Source organism: Pogoniulus pusillus, chromosome 34 (genome assembly GCF_015220805.1).
Source record: "Pogoniulus pusillus isolate bPogPus1 chromosome 34, bPogPus1.pri, whole genome shotgun sequence".
Lineage (NCBI taxonomy): Eukaryota > Metazoa > Chordata > Aves > Piciformes > Lybiidae > Pogoniulus > Pogoniulus pusillus.
Genome location: NC_087297.1, coordinates 12,350,672 through 12,372,770, shown reverse-complemented (window position 1 = coordinate 12,372,770; position 22,099 = coordinate 12,350,672). Strand labels below are relative to the sequence as shown.

The following is a 22,099-nucleotide window of genomic DNA, read 5'->3' as shown; positions in this document are numbered from 1 at the left end:
CCCCTCTGCCCAATTCTCCAAACTCACCTTGAACATAAGGCAAAGTCTGGTATAAGGTTGAGGGGTGGGAAGGAGGAGGAAGGATGGTTGAGAGCCCCTTCTGGGGACTCAGGTTTCCGGGAGAGGTGTTGTATATACTTTAAGTATCTGCTTGTATGTAGTGCTAAGCTGTAAATATAAGCTTCATTCAATTTCCAGAGCCACTGAGGCTAGTCTGGGTGACTTTCCAAAGTGTGGGGGTAGGGTAACACCCAAACCACCACACACGAGCACTGGGCCATCCTACTTTGAGCTGTAAAATGTACATGTAACTGTAAGATGTAACCACATTCTTCTGGTTAAAAGCCCAGAAGAATTAACAAACTGCCCATGAACATAAAAGCTATCAAAGAAAGCAGAAACTATCATGAAATAGGCCATTAGTAAAGAACTCCTGGGATATTCTTCAGATCTTACCTATGAAGTTAGCTAAAATCTGCATTTTTCTATGCACAAGCACATACAGGAGTGCACAGCCAGAATGTAGCCTCCTATATCTGCCATACCAAAAAGAGCACTGCATGAGGCCAGGGCTCATCCATCTGCCAGTTCCTAAAGGTATCCTAAACTGCTTCTCGAAAAGGAAACTCACAACCCTGCCTTAGGGAAAGGTTAAGCACATATGAAAGACAGAGCTATCAGTAACAACATCCTAAATCTACTGCATCACAACAAGTGTAGACACTGACTGCTCTATGCTGAAGTGACTAACAAGAGGACAGCTGACTTTGCAAAATTACGTTCTTAAGCTGACCCCTCTCAAAAGTCAGTCTGTTTTTTGGGAAGTTTTCCAAGACTTGATTGTCAGAAGCATTTACTATCTTCATGATTTGATTATGCTGAACTTGAGGTCTTAAGTCTTCTTCTATAAATGAGCCATGGCTTTTTTTCCACACTGGAAATGCAAATATTTCCTTGAGACAATTCTTGACTAAAGCTAGTAGACACATCCCAACTTCCCAAAGTGGTGTTGCATTAATCAGACCCTGCATGAATGCATAGAAAATGACCAGAGAAATCAAAGTTCTTTAGGATATAGAAAAAAAAGAGGCAGCACAAATTCCACTCTTACAAATCTGGCAAAATGTTACTTGAGGAAGCAAATTTACAGTGCAGAGAGCAGAGAGAACACAACACAGCAAAAGGAAAATCTTAGTGAATTTTTGAATCCTGACAGAAACCAAAAGAAAGTTGCAAGACACAGCAGAGAGTCTCACGTGGGGGCTGACGGCAGAGAGCTTAACAGAACAAAGGAAAGCTCCTGGAGCCATGTGTTTAGATAACTGCTATGATTTATTACTTACCGTATCCCATATCTGAAGCTTTATCTGTTTTCCATCAATAGTGATCATTCGAGCCCCAAATTCTACACCTGAAGAGATTTCACAGAAGATTATGTTATTAGCATGTATCAGAAAGAAGAATGTCAAGTACTATGAAACCCAGAGCTAAACACTGTGTTTGTCAGAAATGCTCTTTCACAAGCTGTTTTCAGTTCCATTTTCCAGCTGCTTGAAAGAGCTGGAAATTTTTCCTGAAGGAAAAAAAAACTGTTACTTCTCAAGTGCTTTAAAAATGCATTCGTTAGAGAAGTGTCAAAGAGCTATTTCCTACATAGTTTTCCAAAGGATTTAGTAGCTCTAGATCAGAGGGAGGAAAACAGAGTCCCTCGGAATGCAAACAGGAAATGCAAGAGTCACAGCTACTTTAACACTCTACAAATGGCAGATTGCTGAAGCCAGATTAGAAATTAAACCTACAATTCTTCATCAATAAACTATTCTATTAAGAGAGAACACAAATGGCAGCTTACACAAGATAGATTTTATTACTCTGTTAATTAAAACTCATCTGCCTTGATGAAAAAAAAAACAGTACTTATAAAATTTTAGCTAATTAAAGATCAAATGTAACAACTGAGGGGAGGAAAAAAAACGTTTCAAATAAACAAAAAGAAAATCCTTATGTGGAAAAAAAATCATCTTTTTATGATGTCCTTTCAATCAATTTTAAGACCATTAAGAATAAAATGAGGCTATTACTACAGCAGTTAAAGCTTGACAAATGCCTAGAGATAGTGGACATGTTCAAAGACTATCAAGTTTCCATTAATCTACACTTCACAGATCCATTACTTCAGAAAAAAAAAGCAAGGATCTGGCAACTTAAGTTCTGTCTAAAAATTAACTGAAATCTTCTAATTAAGCAGCCCCGATTTGAAGTATTTCAAACCTCTGCTCAGAAGCTTGCTTGGAATATTTTTTGGGCAGTGTTGCTTTCTGTAGGATTACTTTTAGGGAAGGGGGCAAAGAACTGCCCTCCCCTCCCACAGGATATCAGGGCCAAATACAGACCCTGAACCAAAGAACATTCTCCTCTTTAGCATCCCAATAACCTGCAGTAACTGTATGCAAACAAACTGAAGAGGGAGGGCAGACGGGAGGAAGCAGAATGACAATGCTGCCTCTGAAGTTGATTGCAAAGGTCCTTGGACTACTTCAAGTGTCAACACTGCAGGTATTACTTGATCTCAAAATGCAGACAGAGAGATGTTGATTTAAATCCAGCAATCATCCCAAAGGTTTAGATTCTACACAACCTCACAGAAAAATTAATTGCTCCATCCAAGTATCTGCTGAAAGTTCTGAATCTGAACCATCATACAGTCTGAGCTGATTCTCTTAAAGAAGGTTTACAGTAAGGGCATGCCCTAAAGGAACAGGCAAACCAATGTTTACAGTGGATTTTGTCACCCATACCTACCTACAAATATTGGGGTGGCAGTTGGGGTTGTGTGCTTGTTTTTCCATTGTTGATGGTATTTGGATTTTTTGGGGGGCACTGAGGTTTGATTTTTTTTTACCCTAACTGCATCATGCAGCTTCTCCTCCTCTCATTCATTTCTCTTTAATGATGAAAACTTCAATTACCAGGTGAAAAATGGAGACAGATGTCGCACTGCAAATTCTTTTAGAGTACACCATTACAATCATGCAGAACTCTGAATGCAGCTCAAAGATCAGAGGAGTATGTGCTCCTCTGTATTCTATTTCCCTTCTCCCCTCATCTTGTCAGAGGTAAAGTTTCCCTCTGAATTTCTTAAGCCACAGAGATAACACTTTAGGCTAGCTATATTAAAATTTGGGCTGAATTTTATACAGCTCTGGATGACATGTCTTTTTTTCCATGTGTCTGATTTCAGTTTCCCTTCTCCTCTCTCAAGCTGCTCACAGCAGGAACAGAACCTGCCCTTCCATAGGCTAATATCACTCTACAATACTGAAAGTATAGTAATACATGTAACACAAACCTTACACATTCTTATGTGTTCCAACACCATCAGTTGGGAGTGCATTAGGGTAACATCAACCTACCTCATCTAGCCCTGCAGAGGCATTCATATGACTCTGAATCCATGTTCTTTATTTATCCCTGTCTTTCCAAATCTGTTTGGGTAACTGGGACAACCATTCTCCTGGCTAAAACACACACAAATGTCCCTTCATCCCCTTTCCTAGCAGATTCCCAGGCTCCATTCCTACAGCCCTTATTATGTTGCTATCTAGGTCTACCTTCTCATACCACTAGCTTCAATTTCTGCTCCTAGATTCCAGCTAGCTATGTGCCAAGCAAAGAACTGGCACTGCCACCACCCTGCTGAGGTGAAGCTGTTTCCCACAGCCTATCAGCCTGCTGATGTGACAGGGCTGCCAAAGGCATAAGTGATATATAAGGTGTCATATATTTGGCAGGCCTAAAGAAGAGAAGATGATAATAACTCATGCCTCCCTAAAGAACTCAAGCTCTTTATTCAGCCAGCCTATCTGCTGCCAAGTCCTCAGAAGTATCTGAAAATTGATGTTAGCCTAAGAATTTTGATTATCTTAGCCACACATAAATGTGGGAAGACAGTCAAGAGAAAAAGGGAAGCCATTAAATTCTGTTAAACAAAGAATGTTTGTTTACATTTCCAGCATGTTTACATTTCAGTGCTTACACCTTACCTATTCTAGGGAACAAACTAAAACCAGAGACTAGGACTACATTTTGTGCAAGGCTCATGTTTAGAGCTGATGTGTTCCTTGAAATAACATCAAGAAGTTCAAGGGCTCTGCATCCTTACCAGAGACTATCATCTGTTGTGCTTAGTAGTGAAACCGAGCTGAAGACCAAGTCTGCCCCCAGAAAAACTTATTCCCACACTGTTCTTTGTATTTAGTGTGGAAAGATGAAGAAAAGTTTGTATCATTTACTATAGCTACAAGCAATCCGAGGCCCTGCTCCAACAGGTCCGTGTCTCTCCTGTGTTAAGATATCCAGTCTGCCTCAGCACTGTAGGTGTGGTCTCAGCAGAGTGGAGCAGAGCAACAGAATCCTATCCCTACCCCTGCTGTTCATGTTGCTGGGGATCAGCCAAGGACATGTCTGGGTCTGGGCTGGGAGCACACAGTGCTGGCTCACGTCCACTTTTCACCCATCAGCATCCTCAAATCCTTGTCCACAGGGCTGCTCTCCAGCCCTTCATGTTCTTGGTATCAGTACAGACTGGGAAAGTGTCTCTCTTCTGTCCTCTGAGGGGGCAGCTAGAGATACCAGAGCTAAGAATTTTGTTTCAGATTGTACTTTCCTAGCTAGAAAAAAAAGCCTCCACTTGTCTTTATCAGCTAAACAGTGACTTCACCAGATGAAGTTTCACTGCTAGTTAATACAGCACAAATCTTACACCACAACAGCACAAACTCACACATGCATGCTGCAGAACCCCAACAGCACAGTGAGGGGCAAAAGAGACCTACCAATAGTGAGGTCGTGGACTGGTTGAAACCGCTTGTCTGTGAACTGTAACAATAAACATGATTTCCCAACACCTACAAAAAACAAAAGAAGACTTCTTAAGCATTTTTCTTTAAACAATTTGTTTAGAAAGAAATTTAAGTCAGTAGCATATTGGTTAAAATTCATTACTAAAGCTTGAGATACTGGATCTCGCCTGCTTTGAAGCATGTGCAACCTTTTCATAACACAACAGCTTTTAAAGTTCCAGAAACTCTTTAGTCAAAGGAATTTTCAAAAATCAAAGAAATAAATTCAAATTATTATTTTAAGCAATAGTTCTACCTTCAAAAATTAAGCAGGAAAAAAAAAAGTTTCCTTTCTCCACAGCAGCTACCAGCCTTGATGCTTCTCACAACCCTATGATCCCTTCAGGACTTTTAGCTTTACTCCAAGCTAAGGAGATCTCCAACAGCACCTTGCTCCCACCTAGCTCCCCATTTCCTTGCTCAGCTAACATCAGTACATATATAGAATCATAGAATCAGTCAGGGTTGGAAGGGACCACAAAGATCATCCAGTTCTAACCCCCCTGCCATGCCCAGGGACACCCTACCCTAGAGCAGGCTGCACACAGCCTCACCCAGCCTGGCCTTAAACACCTCCAGGCATGGGGCCTCAACCACTTCCCTGGGCAACCCATTCCAGCCTCTCACCACTCTCATGCTCAACAACTTCCTCCTCACGGCCAGGCTGAATCTCCCCACCTCCAGCTTTGCTCCATTCCCCCCTGTCCTGTCACTCCCTGATATCCTGGAAAGTCCCTCCCCAGATTTTTTATAGGCCCCCTTCAGACGCTGGAAGGCCACAAGAAGATCACCTGGGAGCCTCCTCTTCTCCAGACTCAATAGCCCCAACCCTTTCAGTCTGTCCTCACAGCAAAGCTGCTCCAGCCCTCTGATCATCCCAGTGGCCCTTCTTTGGACACACTCCAGCACATCCACATCCTTCTTGGAACAGGGGATCCAGAGCTGGATGCAGTACTCCAGGTGGGGTCTCAGCAGAGCTGAGTAGAGGGGGAGAATCACCTCCCTAGCCCTGCTGGGCACACTTCTCCTTATGCAGCCCAGGATCTGGTTGGATTTCTGGGCTGCAAGTGCACACTGCTGGCTCAGTGTGCTTAAGCCACAATGTGCTACTACCCACTGGTTCCCAACAGGCCAAAAAAACAGCCCAGGATGATGCGGCAATAGCCAAGTTCATAGTACAGCCAGACAACACAAACGTTGTTCCCTACAGACATCCTGCTCTCCAACCCAAAACAGTTAACTGCTTCACACTGCAGGGAGACTGGGCAGCAAATGGGCAATTTCCTCTCTGCGTGAAAGCACAGAAAAGTGAAAGTTAGTGCAGGGACAGAGGCATTCAAGCTATCTAGGTTTGGAATCAGAATACTTTTTTGAGTTAATATTTCCTTGTTCTTTCACTTAGAGGGGATTATTCTTCCTGATCTGCTCAGTCAAATTTCGTACTTTGAGCTTTTCACAACTTGACAGCAATGTATTTGGGCTACATATATTTAAACCTTGAACTATTACCACATAACACACATTCTTGTAGCATCTAAGTTCCTGCTGTACTTTGCTTTTATCTGTCCAGCAAGATAAGGCTATTTTAGCCACATACTAGGTAGAGGTCAGCAACAGCTGATCAGAAAGTGACAGATGTGGTAATAAATGACAGCAAACTAAGGGCTAAGGAAAAGCAACACACTGCAAGACAGACACACATTGCAGAGATTTGCCTTGAGTGGCACTGCTCTTTCTGCTGCTAAAATCGAAGTGTTTCAGTGGTTTTATAAGGAAATAAATCTAACACAATTGTAATCATTTTACTGTTATAAAGTTAAGACCAGTGGCCAGTTTCAGTCAAACCCAACAGGAATAGCAGAGTTGCATTCAGTTTTGTCACAAACCAAGCTGTGAAGAATTGATGACACTCAGGGATTAACATCCCAAGAGATGCAGCAGTTCTCGTGTGATCTGGCATAGGTGATCCTGCTCTGACAGAGGGCTTGGACTAGATGATCTTCCCAGGTCCCTTTTAGCCACTACCTTTCTGTAATTCTAGCAGCCTAAGCCAGTTGTTGATGCTGCTGTCCCTGCTCTCTTCCCTACAGTATGTTTGTGCCCATTTCTTCATATGGTTTAGCCAAGCTTTGAAGACACATCAGCTGCCTGCTGGGTTAGCACACTGATCTGATCAGAAGAGTGACAAAGCAAACAGAAATGCCTCAATGCAGAGGCAGACAAACACGAGATTTAGTTCAAATGAGGGAAAAGAAATGCAGTAGCCAGCAGCTCAAAAGCTTAGAGTGGCATGGAGCTGCAGCCCAAGGCAAAGTCTGCAGCACTGGCCTTAACAGACCTCTCTTCTGTAGCTCTCTGGCTTATAAGAACAAACTGCCAGAACACAAGTAGCTTGGAAGCAGGTAGGCATTTTTCCCAATTAAAGTAGCAGGGAGAAGTCGATGAGGAATGGGGAAGAACACTGGACGTAAGAAACAGGGAGGACAGGCAGAATATTGGACCTGTAAGGGCAGAGAACACAAAACTCTAAGGAATATTAAAATATTCCTAATTTGTCCACTCATAGAATGGTTTAGGTTGAAAGGGATCTCAAGGATCATCCAGTTCCAACCCCATGCCATCGGCAGGGACATCTCCCACTAGAACAGGTCGCTCAAGGCCTCATCCAACCTGGTCTTGAACACGTCCAGGGAGGGAGCAGCCACAACCTCTCTGTGCAACCAGTGCCAGTGTTTCACCACCCTCACTGTAAAGAACTTCTTCCTCACATCTAGGTTAAATCCCCCCTCTTCAAGTTTAAACCCATTACCCCTTATCTTGTCATTACAAGACCTTGTAAATAGTCACTCCCCAGCCTTCCTGTAGGTCCCCTTCAGATACTGGAAGGCTACACCAAGGTCTCCTTGAAGCCTTCTCTTATCCAGGCTGAAGAGCCCCAACTCTTGTAGTCTCCTCATAGCAGAGCATCTTCATGGCCTCCTCTGGACTTGCTCTAACAGTTCCATGTCCTTCTTGAGTTGGGGGCTCCAGAACTGCACTCAGTACTCCGGGTGGGTGCTCACAGAACACTGTTTATGTGCAGAGATCACTTTTAGACCACCAATGAAATACAGCTGCCCCCCATCACAGAACATAGTTACCATCCCACTTACAAAAAACAACCTATAATCCACACCAGAAATAGAATGCAGAATGGTTTTTGTCCTTAACTTTACCAAGAGACTTCAGTAACATCAGATAAACCACAACCTCAAAACATCCAGTATTTCTGCACACATTTGAGAAAGAGTAGAAAAATACTTCAAAATGCACTAGCTCTCAAGTGGCAATGTGATATTTCTTCTTCTTGTAAGGCTGGTGGAAGCTTGGTCCAGGAGAACGTACAAACACCAGCGTCAGCACAGTGGAGATGATAGACAAGCACAGCCCCTTCCACGCAAGTCCTGCCTCAACTGGCACAAGAAGCCTGCATCTCTCATTACTTGTGTAGCAGATCTTTTAGGAAGAGATTGAAGGGTTCACACACGGAAACAGAAGAAACAGCTGGTTTCTGTTTAATGCTTCTCCTGCTGCTTCAGTCTTCCAACAACAAAAAAAAAATCTGAAGTCTCTAAGTTTTGGATTGTTGATTTAAAGAGGTTCAAAAAGTTGACTGAAAAAGAGGCTCCAGAAGTTGCAAACAAAGCTCTAGTGCTTGTTAATTTTAGGTTATAAATATTGAATAGTAATATTTGGGTTCAATTTTAGAGTTGTAAAACGCTGCAAGTTTGTAACGGGAAAGCTGTGAGGAGAACAGCTTGTGGCCCATTTGCTCCCAGTGCCTGAGCAGCCTCTGCTGTCAGACACTGCCAGGAACATGTCCCAGGAAGAGGGGCTGCATAGGAACTCCTGAGCAGTTTTACCACCTTGTGACAAACAGATGCTGCAAAGATCAATTAACAGTTGTGCAACAGCTAATTCCATGGCATACAGATGGTTTAAAGTAACTACACTGGCTAACTAACAGCAAAGTGGCTGTTTACCAAGTATCTTCTTCACTTAGCTCTGCAAATCTTATACCTGAAATGAGGCAGACGCTCTGGGAAAAGCAGTTGAGTATGTCTGATGACAGTCAATTGTACACAAAAGGGACAGATTCAGTTATTTATTAACTCATTCTCCAGTTTACTGCCACAATGACTTTAATCTAGCTTCAGATAAACCACCCCCAGAGAAAAAAAAATCCTATCTAAAACAAAGAACTGAGCTGAGCTTGGATACAATTTGTGAACAAAAGCTCTCCCTAAGAACAAATTAAAACACTGGATTATGTACTCAGAGGGGAGCAGCATGCTTCTCTGCAGTGCCTATTCTACGGTCTTCACTTCTTAGCACCCGAACAGAGTACTACTACTACCCTCCAGCAGTGAATTCCAACCCCAGCAGCCAGAGCTGATTCTCCAGATTCCTTTTGGTACTACTCAGTGTTCCTGGGTGCAGCCAAGAACCCTAGACAAAATGTTGCCAGAGCTGTGGCATTGTCTGCCTTGGCCCAGCCACACCTTAGCACCCCCCTTCCCTGCCTTGTATCAACACTACTGTTCATTTCACTGCTCAGTTAGCCAGAAAAGCTCTAACCTCACCCTTCTCATTCCTAAGGTTACACAGTTAGCTAAACCAAGGAACAGATCCAGCATAAAGCTACACACCCAAAACACTGGTATGTGCATGAGACCAGGGCCACAAAACACATAGGAAAGGGCAGGGTTGCTCTTTTCAGCAGCAGGCTGCACTCATGGCAATTAAAATACCAGCTCTGGAACCATGGCACAGGTGATGATACAGCTGAGCCAGTTAAACAGCTTTTGCTAGGAGAGTCAACTTGTTTCCTTCTCCCCTTCCAGCTCCTGTGACTCTCTGTGAACAGGACAGAGCAAGTTCAAAGTCAGAGATACATGACGGTCTACATGAGAAAGACTTGCAGGCTTCTCTTACCACCGAACTCAGTGCTCCTTTCACTGATGCTTGTCTTAGAAAGCTGATCTGGCTCAAAATTACAATTCCTCAAAAAAAAGTTTGGGGGAGAGAGGCCTGAGATGATGTCCTGAGCTGTTCACATAAGCACCACTGTAGCCCACAAAAGGTGATAGAGAGGAAAGAATACAGTACTAGTCACCTCAGCCCAGGTACCAAAGCTGAACCCTGCAGATGAAGGTCCTGAGTGAGTTTGCTTGCTGACTCCGATGAGTAGACTCACTCCTTCCCACACAGTTCTAGCTCCTCACTCAAAAGGGCTCTTACATCTTGCTGACTGCACCTACAATTTATTTGGTTTTTGTCTTCCAACTCATCTTTGTGTGCTGAATTGGCTCCCTGAAGGATCACGCTGATCCACTGATGCTGACAGCTAAGAAGCAGAAGTTCATATCTGAGACAAGGAGCGGCATCAGGTCCATCCATATTGGCAGCAGGCTGGATTACCTCAGCCATCTCCAGAACTGTGGTTCTTGTATTGTTGCTTCACAAGGCAGGGTGAAGGCCAAACAGAGAGATGAAGACCAACTCCCCCTTTGATATCTTGCTTTCACTGATTCTCCTGTGGCCAGTGTCCTTCCTTGAAAGCACTCCAGATTTGGAACATATTTCCCCAGCCAAGTCAGCTGACTCAGCCACCAAGTAAAAAATTAACCCAAAAAGCAGGTAGCTTTCTGCTGCACTAGGGGGTTGATTCAGCTCATGCAGACTATCAGATCACCACAGGGTAAGGGGAGTAAGATCTTCTCCTTTCACATGTAATCAATCACATTAGTTTGTATGCCCAAACCAAAGCCCCCATACCAACTGAGCTGGAACAAGTTTCCTTCTTTTCTCACCTCCCCGTAGAAAACAGAAAATACATCTTGAAACAAGCTACACAGTCTCAAATAGTAACAACTTAAAACCCATCTCAGACTTAAACCAGATAAATACAGCTAATCTGGCTAGGAGGTACTTCTAGTTCTTTCTAGGGGTCTGCACAGTTTCCAGGTGCTTCATGAGCCCCTTTTTTATTATCATGGGCATTTTATCATTCCCTCTCTCCCTTTCCAACCACATCACAATGTTATCCCTTCACAGGCCTAAGCATAATGAGACATTAACCTAAAGCAAAGATTTTTTTAACCTCTCTTCAGGCAATTATCTGCTAGCCAAAACCTTGCCAGCAAAAAAACTAATAGAAAGGATGAAGTTCCAAACTGTCAGCTACCATGCAAGTGGACTTCATGTGCTAGTGTAAGAACAGGCAAAAAGGGAAGAAAGATAACCTCCAAAATCTTTGTGTTGGGTTCAGATGTTTGGGAAAAGGAATGCCATAAATACGGCTCTTTAACTCTTTTCAAGATGATTCAGCTTCAATACTTAAGGAAATAAACACTGCTGTAAATACATTGCTGTAAAGAATCTGAAGCCAATGAAGTAAGTTTTCCTTTCTACATAAAGATTAGTGCAGACCTACAAACTGAAAGGAGGTGCTCAGCTCTATCATGTTTTGTATAGCAACACTCAACTAAGTGCAGGTTTTAAAATAAAGAAATAAAAATTATTTCCAAACAAAATAAAGACTTCAGTCTGTAGAAAACCTCTGTGTGTCTTGGATGATCACTAAAGATAAAGAAAACTGCCAGGCTTTCATAATAAAATGGCTTTAGTCAAGGTTGGAGAGTGGGATGGTGTTTTGGTTGGGTTTTTTTGGGGGGTGGGGATGGGGAAGGTTGCTTGTTTGGTTCTTTTGGGTTTTTTTTTAATTAAAGGTCAGAGTTAGTCCAAGGTCAACAGTAACAGTCTCATGAAACCACTTGTACAGGCATTTGCTTACAGTTCCTTAACTCTAGCTAACTTCTTCCAAGAGGCTAAGATGATGTACTTACAAACACCTAATATCTGCTCTTTTAGGGATGAAAGCATGAGTGAAAGAGCACTCAAGCAAGACAGTACAGATCAGTACTCTGGTTTCTAGTATGAAGGCGTTCTCAAGTTACAATGGGACCTTAACATCAGCTCTAGTAGGACGAAAACCCTGTTTAGCTAAGAAATATTGTTACATACTCCCAGAAAATGAGGGCAAGAGGCATGGGCCATACCCATTGCTGGCTAGGAACAGCTGCTGTGCCAGAAAAAACTGCAATGACACTGTAAAGATTTCACAAACAGGACTGGAAAATAAAGCCAATTTGATTGCTTAATTTCAACAGACAACCAGACCTTCATTTCAACTAGACAAGTGAAATGGTTGACTAGACAGCTTGCTTTACTCTTGAGGAGGAGGAGAATTAGATCAGCAAGCAATTATATTTTCTTTCATCATCTCCCCTTAATAACTTGGAGATCTTGTTGGTTTATAATCAGCAATTACCTGAAATTGAAAGTTCATTATGCCAGAAGCTCTGAGAGTTGCTGAACTAACACGCTCAAAAAAAGTGAGAGACAGACCTGCTCAAGAAAGATGCACTCATCATGCAGATGACACTGATCACAGAGACATTTAGATGGTTCAAGTGTAGAACCATTAAGGTTGGAAAAGGCCTCAAAGATCATCAAGTCCAACTGTTAACCTGACAGTGCCAAGTCCATCACTAAAACACATCTGCCAGCACCACATCTACAATTTTTGAACAGTTCTAGTGATGCAGACTCCACCACTTTGCTGGGCAACCTGCTGCAGGGCTCAACCACTCTTTCAGGGAAAAAACGTTGTTCCTAATGTTTGACCTAATCCTCCCCTGGCACAATTTGAGGCCATTTCCTCTCATCCTGTCACTTGCTGCCTGGGATAAGAAACTGACCCCATGTAGCTCCAGCTTCCTTTCTGACACTTTTAGAGAGTGAAGTCTCCTCTGAATCTCCTTTTTTCCAGACTGAAGAACCCCAGTTCCCTCAACTAATTCTCAAAAGACTTATGCTCTAGAGTCTTTAGCAGCTTTGTTGCTCTTCTTTGGAAGTGCTCCAGCACCTCCAGGTATACCGAGGCTTAGTAGCATTTTCTGGTGGAATTTAATAAACATATTCTAATGTAATATTCTATATAAACAAATTCTAATATGCTGAATGCATATTAAGCACTCTTGTAGAAAAAAAAAAGAGTCCATCTCTAGTCTCCACAGAAATCTCATGTTTAATTCCTAGTTTATTCCCACGTGGTGCTCTGCTGGTAATAGAAATATTGAAGCAAAAAAGACAATTTCACTGTCATGAAGAAAAACTTGTCAGGAAGCAACGACAGACTTTCAGTCACCAACTGCAAAAATAGGTTAAGACTTGTGTGCTAAGAGCATTCACCCTAACTCTGATCAAAGTGCATCCCAGCTTTAAGTGATGGGCAAATGCAGATGTGTATATAGGAGTGGATGAACATAGCAACTTCTACCAGCTGTCAAAATGACACAGACACTACCCAGCATCAAAGCAAGGGGTCTCAGAGGTACAGCCCTAAGCAGAATGTATCACAAATGCTTCTCAGTGCATTTGCAAACTCCTAGAATGTTTTGGAAATAAGTACAAAGACTTTTCCTGCTTAACTCCCACAGCTGTCAGCATGCCATAATATTTGTATTTTTCTCTTAAAGATACCAACTCCTTGAAATTTTACAGCTACTGTCCAGTTGTTTGAGTACCAGGACAGGCACTTCATCTGGGATTTTTCCTGCAACAGCAAATTAACTACATAAGAAACATCTTTTACTTCAAAATTAAATAAAATATAACAAGCAGAAGAAAATCAATCCCATGTTCATAAAGCTACTGTGCCTGAAGCACCAATGAAATAAAAGTCACTGAATGTCAGTGGCCAGTGAAGCAAGCAACACAAGGGGACAAGAGCTGTGGAGCAAAAGGCAGACTCTGTGGCTGTCATGTTAAGAGACTGAGATCACACCAAATTTCCTGTGTTTCAGTAAATGGAAGCATGTGGAATCACAATTCAGAGAAGACACAAGCAGGTGTCCTGTGTAACTGCAGGGGTTTTTGCCTGGTTTATGGTTCACATAACTGACTTTGCTTTGTAATGCTGGAAGGGAATAGGAACTAAATCTTAACATCTGTTCTCAGCTGATGCCGTCTTTCTTTTCTCCTACAGGTTGTTTACAACTAATTGCTGAGTCACCAGGCAGCTGATCCATCTCCAAATACTCTAAATCAAGTTCCAGAGATCAATTTCGTGATCATTATGAAAATTACGTGGCCACTAGGATGCCTTCACTGGTTGGAATGCTGTGGCAGACCACCACTAAAACTGGACAGGACAGTCCCAATCCACTTTTGATGATCAACAGCAGAGCTGCAAGACCAACTGCCTTAGTCTGAGGAACAGCAGAGACACCTAAACCTTTGCAGTCATTTTGGCAACAGACAACTGTGCACAACATTAATTGGCTCTTCAATGTGAGCTGTACTGGAATACTTAAAGGCTCACAGGAGATCTAAATAAAAGCAAAACCAACTTAACCACTACTGGCACACTTAATTCACTTCAAGAATGATCGTTGCAGTAGCTTTAATTAGCTTCCTGTGGCAACTGTGAGTAAAAGCCACAGGAATTAAAAACAAACAAAACATGACAGAAAAAAAACCCAAACTTGTGACCTGTTTTACCGTCCGTTTCCTTTATCTCACCTTTCCCATATTTGGCTCTTAAGCAGCTGAAACAGCTTCAGAAGTGACCTATACCCATTCTCAATTTCACATTTCAAGCAACCAAACTGTAAAAGTGCAGCACAGGCCATTACACCAAGGATATCTCACTGTAAAAATTCAATCGGTGCACGATCGATGTGCCAAAGTAATTGTTTGCTGCTGCCTCTACCACTTTAATGATCACTTTTCTGAGAGATGCACCAGAATTGGCCACCTGTTCTGAAGCACTATCATTCTGAATCCTGCACTACCATCTTGCATCACCCTGGGCAGACAAATCTCTTCTTGCTTCCTCCGAATCTGCTCAGGTTGTCTTCTCTGCTCTGGTTTAAGGAGATGATACTCACCTAAACACTCATGAAAAATCATCTTTCACTTATCTACAGCCTAACCCTTCCACTACGATCATTACAGCTGTAATATGCTTCTCAAGGTTTATTTGTACTACAGCTGCTACTGCAGTAGCCTAAAAAAAGAAGCTTCTAGAGTTTAAATGTAGGTTTTAAAAAAGAAAAAAATTACAGAGTAGTTGCAGTCAGTGTATTGAAGAACCTCATGTGTAATGCAGCTGCAATGCATAATTATACTCTAGCAACAGACTGTTTCATTTATAGGTATGAAGCAAAATGATGCAAGCATCCTTAGAATAACATGTAAACTGACAGAAGGGTCATCAAACTCATTAGAGAAGGCATTTATTCAGGTATGAGGAAAACAACAACACACGGACAAAACAGTCAACTATGTTAGCTACCTTGTCCTGGACAACACTTCGATGAAACTACTTAGATCCACACTACGGTGAGGGCACAGAGAATATAGATACAAAAAGGCATCAAACAGCAACTCCTGTCAGCATATGGTTATGCCTGTAGCATTTGTAAGCAGTATCACACAGCAGCCAGTAACAAACAGAAGGCATTAGGTCTTTAAAAAGCGGCAAGCAAAAGGGTGAGGAAGGGAAGTGACCACAGAAGCAACTTGAAGCATTTGGGAAAAGAGTAGTAAAAAACATTTTTAAAAGTCCTTATAAACCAGAAAGAAAGAGTTAAGGCTTTTAATTTTCCTTTAGCAGCATATCTCAATGCGGTTTGCTACAGCACTTCCAGCCAGGGCTGTAAAAGGGCATCCTTGTGGCCTGCGATGAAGGTACCTCCCAGCAGCAGCCCTGGCCTCATCGCAGAACTGCAGGATGACAAGTGGCACCTCTCCAGCATCACTGATGTGGGGACGCAAATCAGGGGCATTACCCGGGTACAAGTTTTGCGGCGACACCACCTTCATCCTCCCCCATTCCCCGCTTGGATGCCGCAGCCTGGGGCGTGACACAGCCCGGACTGCCCCGCGGCCTGTCAGCCGAGCCCGGAGTTGGCTGTCAGGCTCCCGGGCCTGCTGCTGGGCCCAAGGCGGCAGGGCTCGGAGCTGCGGAGGCAGGCCAAGGCCCCGGGCGGGGCCCAGCGCAGAGGAGGAGGAGGAGGAGGAAGGCGGGGGGGAGCCGCCTCTTCGCGCAAAGCCACCACGTCGACGACGCCAGCACTGCGGAAATGGGAGCGGAGAGCCGGGCCCTGCTCCCCGCCCGCTGCCGGCAAGGCCTGTCCGCCTCGCCCCCGCCGCTTACCTGTGTCCCCGATGATGATATACTTGAAGAGATACGCGTAGGCCATGGCCTCCCAGTCCTCGGCTCTCCGGTTCCGACTCGCTCCTTCGTGACGCGCCCGCTCTCCCCCCGCCCCCGCTGTCAGGGCTGGCGCTGCGGAGAGGTGCAAACGGTTAGCGGCCACCGGGCGGCGGCGGCCCGCTCCCGCCGGGGCCCTACCGCGGACACCGCTCTCTCGCTCCCTTCCTACCTCCGCCCCTGCGGAGCTCGCTCTGCTCGCTGCTCCCCTTCCCGAGACAGCGGGGGAAGCGCTCCGCGGCGGCGGGAAGAGCGGGCGGCGAGAACAATACCAGGCGCCGAGCGGCCCCGGAGCCTCCGGCAGCGTCACGCTCCCGGCTCCGCCCCGACCCGGAAGTGCTGAGGCAGCGGCGGCGCGGGGCGGGGACTCACCGGGGCTGCGCTGCGCCGGGGCTGCGCGTTCGCCGCCGGGGCTGGGCTGCGCCGCGCCGGGGCCGCGCGTTCGCCGCCGGGGCTGGGCTGCGCTGCGCCGGGGCTGGGCTACGCTGCGCTACGCTGCCCGCGGAGAGCCCGGGTCGCAGCGCGGTAGAGTTGCTTGAGTTGGAAGGGACCTGAACGGTCGTCTAGTTGCAACCTCCTGCCATGGGCAGGACCAGCTGCCACTGGGACAAGCTGCTTAAAAGGCTCATCTGGCCTGATCTTGACACTTCCTGGGCTGAGGTGTCCGCAGCTTCTCTGGGCAACTTGTTCCACTGTCTCACCACCTTCACTGTAAAGAACTTCTTCCAGATCTCCAATCTACGCCTACCCTGATCTAGTTTGAAGCCATTGCCTCTTGACCTGCCACCACAGGTCCTCCTCCAGCTTTCCTGTAGCCCGTTCAGGCGCTGGAAGGCTGCTCTAGGTTCTCCTCGAAGCCTTCTCCAGGCTGTACAGCCCCACTCCGCCAGCCTGTCCCTGTAAGGGAGGTGCTCCAGCGCTCTGATCATCTTTGTGGCTGTCTCTGCACCGTCTCCAGCAGGTCATGGAGGGCTCTGCTTTAGTGAGTGCTGTGGTCTGGAGCAGTCGTTCTGACATCACTCCGGTGGGAGAGTTAAGTGACCAGGTCCTCCAGTGCTGGCAGGCTGGAGTCCCGTCACGAGGGATGTCCAGGTGCTGGACTGTGGTGGCCTCTGCCCCACTGTGACCTTCCTCTTGCCAGGAGAGGCTGGGAAGGGAGGAAGGAGGCAACCAGGCCTGTGTTAGGCACTGCTGAGCTCCCAGGTGGCAGCAGGGCCAGGGGTGGAACCCCTGCACTGCTTGTCAAAACCTTTATGACAACACTGGCTGAGCAAGCTCCTTCCCCGGGGAAAAAGGCTTGATGGGAATCCAGCTCTGAGAAGAGAGGCCTCTGAGCGTGAGCAATTCTGTACCAGGTTATTTCATCAATTACTGATACACCATCAGGCTGCCACTCAGTGAGACCTGGACAGGCTGCAGAGTTGCTCCTCCTCCTCTACTCTGCCCTAGTGAGCTTACACCTGGAGCACTGTGTCCAGTTCTGGGCTCCCCAGTTGAAGACAAGCACCTACTGGAGAAAGTCCAGCTGCAAAGATCTCTGTGAGGAGGAAAGGCTGAAAGACCTGGGGCTGTTTGGCCTGGACTTGAGAAGACTGGGAAAGGATCTTCTCAGTGCTTATCAGTATCTAATGGATGGGCATCAAGAGGATGGTGTCAGACCCTTTTCAGAGTGTGATACACAGCAGCAGGACAAGAGGCAGTGGGCACAAACTGGAACACAACGAGTTCCACCTAAACAAGAGAAAAAACTTACCTTGAAGGTATTGGGACACTGGAGCAGGATACCCAGGGAAGCTGTGGAGTGCCCTTCTCTGGAGAGATTCCAAATCTGCCTGCATGAGATACTTGGCAGCTTGCTGCATGTGACCCTGCTTTAGCACAGGGCTTGGGCTAGATGATCTCCGGAGGTCCCTTCCAACCTCCTGCATTCTGTGATTCCGTGATCAAGCTTGAGCTTGGGATCCTGGGAAAGGATCTCTTCCTTTCTGTTTCTGTATTTGATCTGGAAGCAATGATCCAGGAAGGTAGCCTAAGTTCACAGCTACTGTTTAGGACTTTCTACTTCACATGGAACTGGTGAGTTGGAAGAAACTTCCAAGGTCTTCCGTAATCTAAGCTGCTGCATGAAGCAGACCTTTGTTCTCTGAAGCAGTCAAAGGTAGCTTGGCTCACAGTCAGTTTCATGTCAATTCTGTGCCAGACGCCTGGCAATGGGAATGTGGTAGGATACTGCAGGCAGCTACTGAGGCTTTGCAGTATCATTCAGCTCAGCTGTTTGTTGACTATAAATTGATGGAACTGTTGAAGAGACGTCAGCATTTCCTACAGGAACTCACTGATCTACCCTTCTGGGTGGTGAATCTGGGTACTTTTAACCTTATAGAGGTTTTTAGTTGTGGTGCTTCGGGTCAGCAACATGGACAATGGTGACTTGCATCTCTTGTGACAAGTCTGCATCTAACTTATCTGTAACACCCTTCAGCAAAGCTGATGGTGCAGAATCTTGCTTCCATGTTTCATGGGCTGAAACACAAAATTAAGGAGAGTTTTTATATTGTCCTCTCTTCCTCCCACCCCCATACTTCTCCCAGTTTCTTAACTGGCACAACAACCCCAGCAGCACTACAGGCTGGGGACAGAATGGCTGAGAGCAGCCAGGCAGAGAGGGAGCTGGGGGTGCTGAGAGAGAGGAGCTGAAGAGGAGGCAGCAGTGCCCAGGTGGGCAGCAGAGCCAATGGCATCCTGGGCTGGCTCAGGAGCAGTGTGGGCAGCAGGACAAGGGAGGTTCTTGTGCCCCTGTGCTCAGCACTGCTCAGGACACACCTTGAGTGCTGTGTCCAGTTCTGGGCTGCTCAATTCAAGAGAGATGTTGCAGTACTGGAAGGTGTCCACAGGAGGGCGACAAAGGTGTTGAGGTGCCTGGAGCACAGCCCTGTGAGGAGAGGCTGAGGGAGCTGGGGGGGTGCAGCCTGCAGCAGAGGAGGCTCAGGGCAGAGCTCATTGCTGCCTGCAGCTGCCTGCAGGGAGGCTGTAGCCAGGTGGGGTTGGGCTCTGCTGCCAGGCACCCAGCAACAGAACAAGGGGACACAGTCTGAAGCTGTTTCAGGAGAGGTCTGGGCTGGATGTTGTTAGGAAGTTGTTGTCAGAGAGAGTGATTGGCATTGGAATGGGCTGCCCAGGGAGGTGGTGGAGTCACTGTCCCTGGAGGTGTTCAATATAAGCCTGGATGAGGCACTTAGTGCCATGGTCTGGTTGATTGGCCAGGTCTGTGTGCTAGGTTGGGCTGGATGATCTTGGAGGTCTCTTCCAACCTGTTTGATTCTATGATGAAACATTTAATCTGCTTTGTGTATCCTCCTTTTAGATTTCATCTTAGCAAGCTGAATTTTCTATCAGTGGTTTTCAATTAACAATAATAATAATAAAAAAACCCCAAACCTGTAGCTTTCATTGTACTTCCTGACCTGGCAATTTTACTGTAATGATGACAGGCATATTTATTTAGTTTTACATTGAGTCAATTTGGATTGAGGGATGTTTGGAATAGTTCAGTAGCTCAGCTTTACAAGCTCTGCATTTATGAGTGTCTCTTAAAACATGCAAACATTTTATCCTGCAGCTCAGATAAAGTTCAAATAGGTTTAAACACCATAATGCAGTAAGCAGATGTTTGACCTTATGTTCTGAGGTGAGTAAATTCCTTGCATTTTTGTTTAGATAAGTTGGGCCCTGCCTTTTCTGTCAAAGAGAATTAGAGAGGTCTAAATGATGCTTAGGGATCTAGCTGGAATTAGGAGAAAAGCAGACCTGATACTGGCCAACCAGGCAGTAAGGAATAGTACTTTATTGAGCCTAATTTTAGAATCATTGCCTTGATCAGAGCTGAAATGCTGTCAATTCTGTCTGCTGGAAGGGAAAATAAATGAAATCACAAATGTAGCTCTCATGAGAGCAGCTCTTTGAGGGGAAAAATGCATCAGCTATTCTGGGTTTCTTTGTAATAAACTACTATGATTAGTATCATATTTGGTAAGCAGGAATTCTGTAGAGCCAAAGAAAGCTGATGCTCAGTGTGTCTGCTGACTTGTATTTAGGATAAATGTGAAACAGAATCATACAATGAACCAGGTTGGAGGAGACCTCCAAGCTCATCCAGTCCAACCTAGCACCCAGCCCTGTCCAATCAACTAGACCATGGCACTAAGTGCCTCATGTGCATGAGAAGATTCAAATCACTTTTTGAAGTACTGCCCCAGACTTGCACTTGGGTCACAACAAGTGAGGCACCGTCCCTGGGGGTCTTCAAGAAAAGACTGGATGAGGCACTTAGTGCCATGGTCTAGTTGATTGGATAGGGCAGGGTGATAGGTTGGACTGGATGATCTTGGAGGTCTCTTCCAACCTGGTTGATTCTATGATTCTAACAACCCTATGCAATGCTCTAGGCCTGGGGAAGGGTGGTTGGAAAGCTGCCAGTAGGAAAGGACCTGGGGCTGTTGCTTGACAGCAGCTGGTGCCCAGGTGGCCAAAAAAGCCAACAGCATCCAGGTTTGCAACAGTGATAGTGTGACCAGCAGGACCAAGGCAGTGATTGTCTCCCTGTTCTCAGTGTGGCTGCACCTTGAATACTGGGTTCAGTTTTGGGGCTGTCAGTGAGGTGTTGGAGCAGCTCCAAAGAAGAGCAGCCAAGCTGGTGAAGGGTCTAAAGCACAAGCCTGGCAAGAAGCAGCTGAAGGAACTGGGATTGTTTAGCCTGGAGAAGAGGAGGCTCAGGGGAGACTAGATGATCTCCAGAGGTCCCTTCCAACTCCCATCATGCTGGGATTCTGTAACTATGGTGATGTGATGCTCCAGAATGTAGTGCTGCTTTCCCCAGACGATGATTTGCACTTAACATTGTCAACAGCTCAGATATTAAACCTTAAACCAGAAACTATTGATGTTTCATTTAGCACAGTATTGGCTTTTCATTGCTTGCCTGGGCCAACACTGGCTGCTGACCACTGGTTTTAAGGAGCCATGTGTCTGTGCCTTCCTCCCCAGATCCAGGAACGATCAAGGTTGTCATGGTGCACTCTCTCAAGAAGTACAAAGATTGGTTTGCATTTCAGAACAATGACATTTAATCTTTGGTTCAGGCTAATTGGATTTAGTCAGACAGGTTGACAGTTACTCTGAAGTAAACTGTTTTGACATTTTGTTTCTTCTAGGTGTTTGGAGATCTTGCTTGGACTCACTTAGAGGAAACCATGAGGAAGCTCAGCAGCCATTGCTGAAACATCACTGCCCTGAGTAACTGTCAAAATAAACAGTTTTGGCTAGCACAGGTTATCCAAGTCAGGGTTTCTTTTTGCAATATTCCCTGTTAATTGAGTGGGTTGCATTACAAAATTTGCTTTTATTCTACACAAGTTTCAAAGTCACTGTCCCTCCACTCACATCTTCCCAGTCAAATAATGTAGAACCAGCAAAGAAGCTTATTATTGCCAGCTTCTCCCCCTCCAAAACTTCACTTAAAAGCAGAATATTTTTGGGTGGAAGGTTGGAGAGTTTAAATTTACTTAGGCCTGTAAAGGTGACCTAAGAGCTGGGGCATCAGGTTGTAACTGGAATTTGCTGCTCTACCACAGATTGGCTGTTGCCTTGGTGAAAAATGATGGTTAATACTTTCTTGCCTTACTCAGGTGTTACCAAGATCAGTTAAAACTGTACAGCTCAGGCAGTCACAGCAATGGAGGCAATGCAAGCATGTTAGATATCACAGAATGGCAGCATGGTGGGGGTTGGAAGGGGCTCTGAAGATCATCCAGTCCAAGCCCCCTGCTAAAGTAGGGTCACCCAAATCACGTTGCCCAGGATCACAATGTTCAGGTGG

General features: G+C 45.3%; 1 protein-coding gene and 1 long non-coding RNA gene across 2 annotated transcripts in view; one reads left to right on the top strand and one right to left on the bottom strand.

Annotated features, from left to right (window-relative positions):
• RAB2A (RAB2A, member RAS oncogene family) overlaps positions 1–16,574 on the bottom strand; it is a 37,871-nt gene extending 21,297 nt beyond the window's left edge. The window contains exons 1-4 of the mRNA XM_064170729.1: positions 16,397–16,574; positions 16,168–16,299; positions 4,836–4,907; positions 1,344–1,411 (exon numbers count right to left, since the gene is read on the bottom strand). Coding sequence (XP_064026799.1) covers positions 1,344–1,411; positions 4,836–4,907; positions 16,168–16,213 — 186 coding nt within the window. The 5' untranslated portion in view covers positions 16,214–16,299; positions 16,397–16,574. The remainder of the gene's footprint in view (positions 1–1,343; positions 1,412–4,835; positions 4,908–16,167; positions 16,300–16,396) is intronic.
• Positions 16,575–19,841: 3,267 nt separating this feature from the next.
• Positions 19,842–21,548, top strand: LOC135189892 (uncharacterized). The gene is made up of 2 exons (XR_010308355.1): positions 19,842–19,912; positions 21,435–21,548. It is a non-coding gene; the product is annotated as an uncharacterized LOC135189892 (long non-coding RNA).
• Positions 21,549–22,099: the final 551 nt, after the last annotated feature.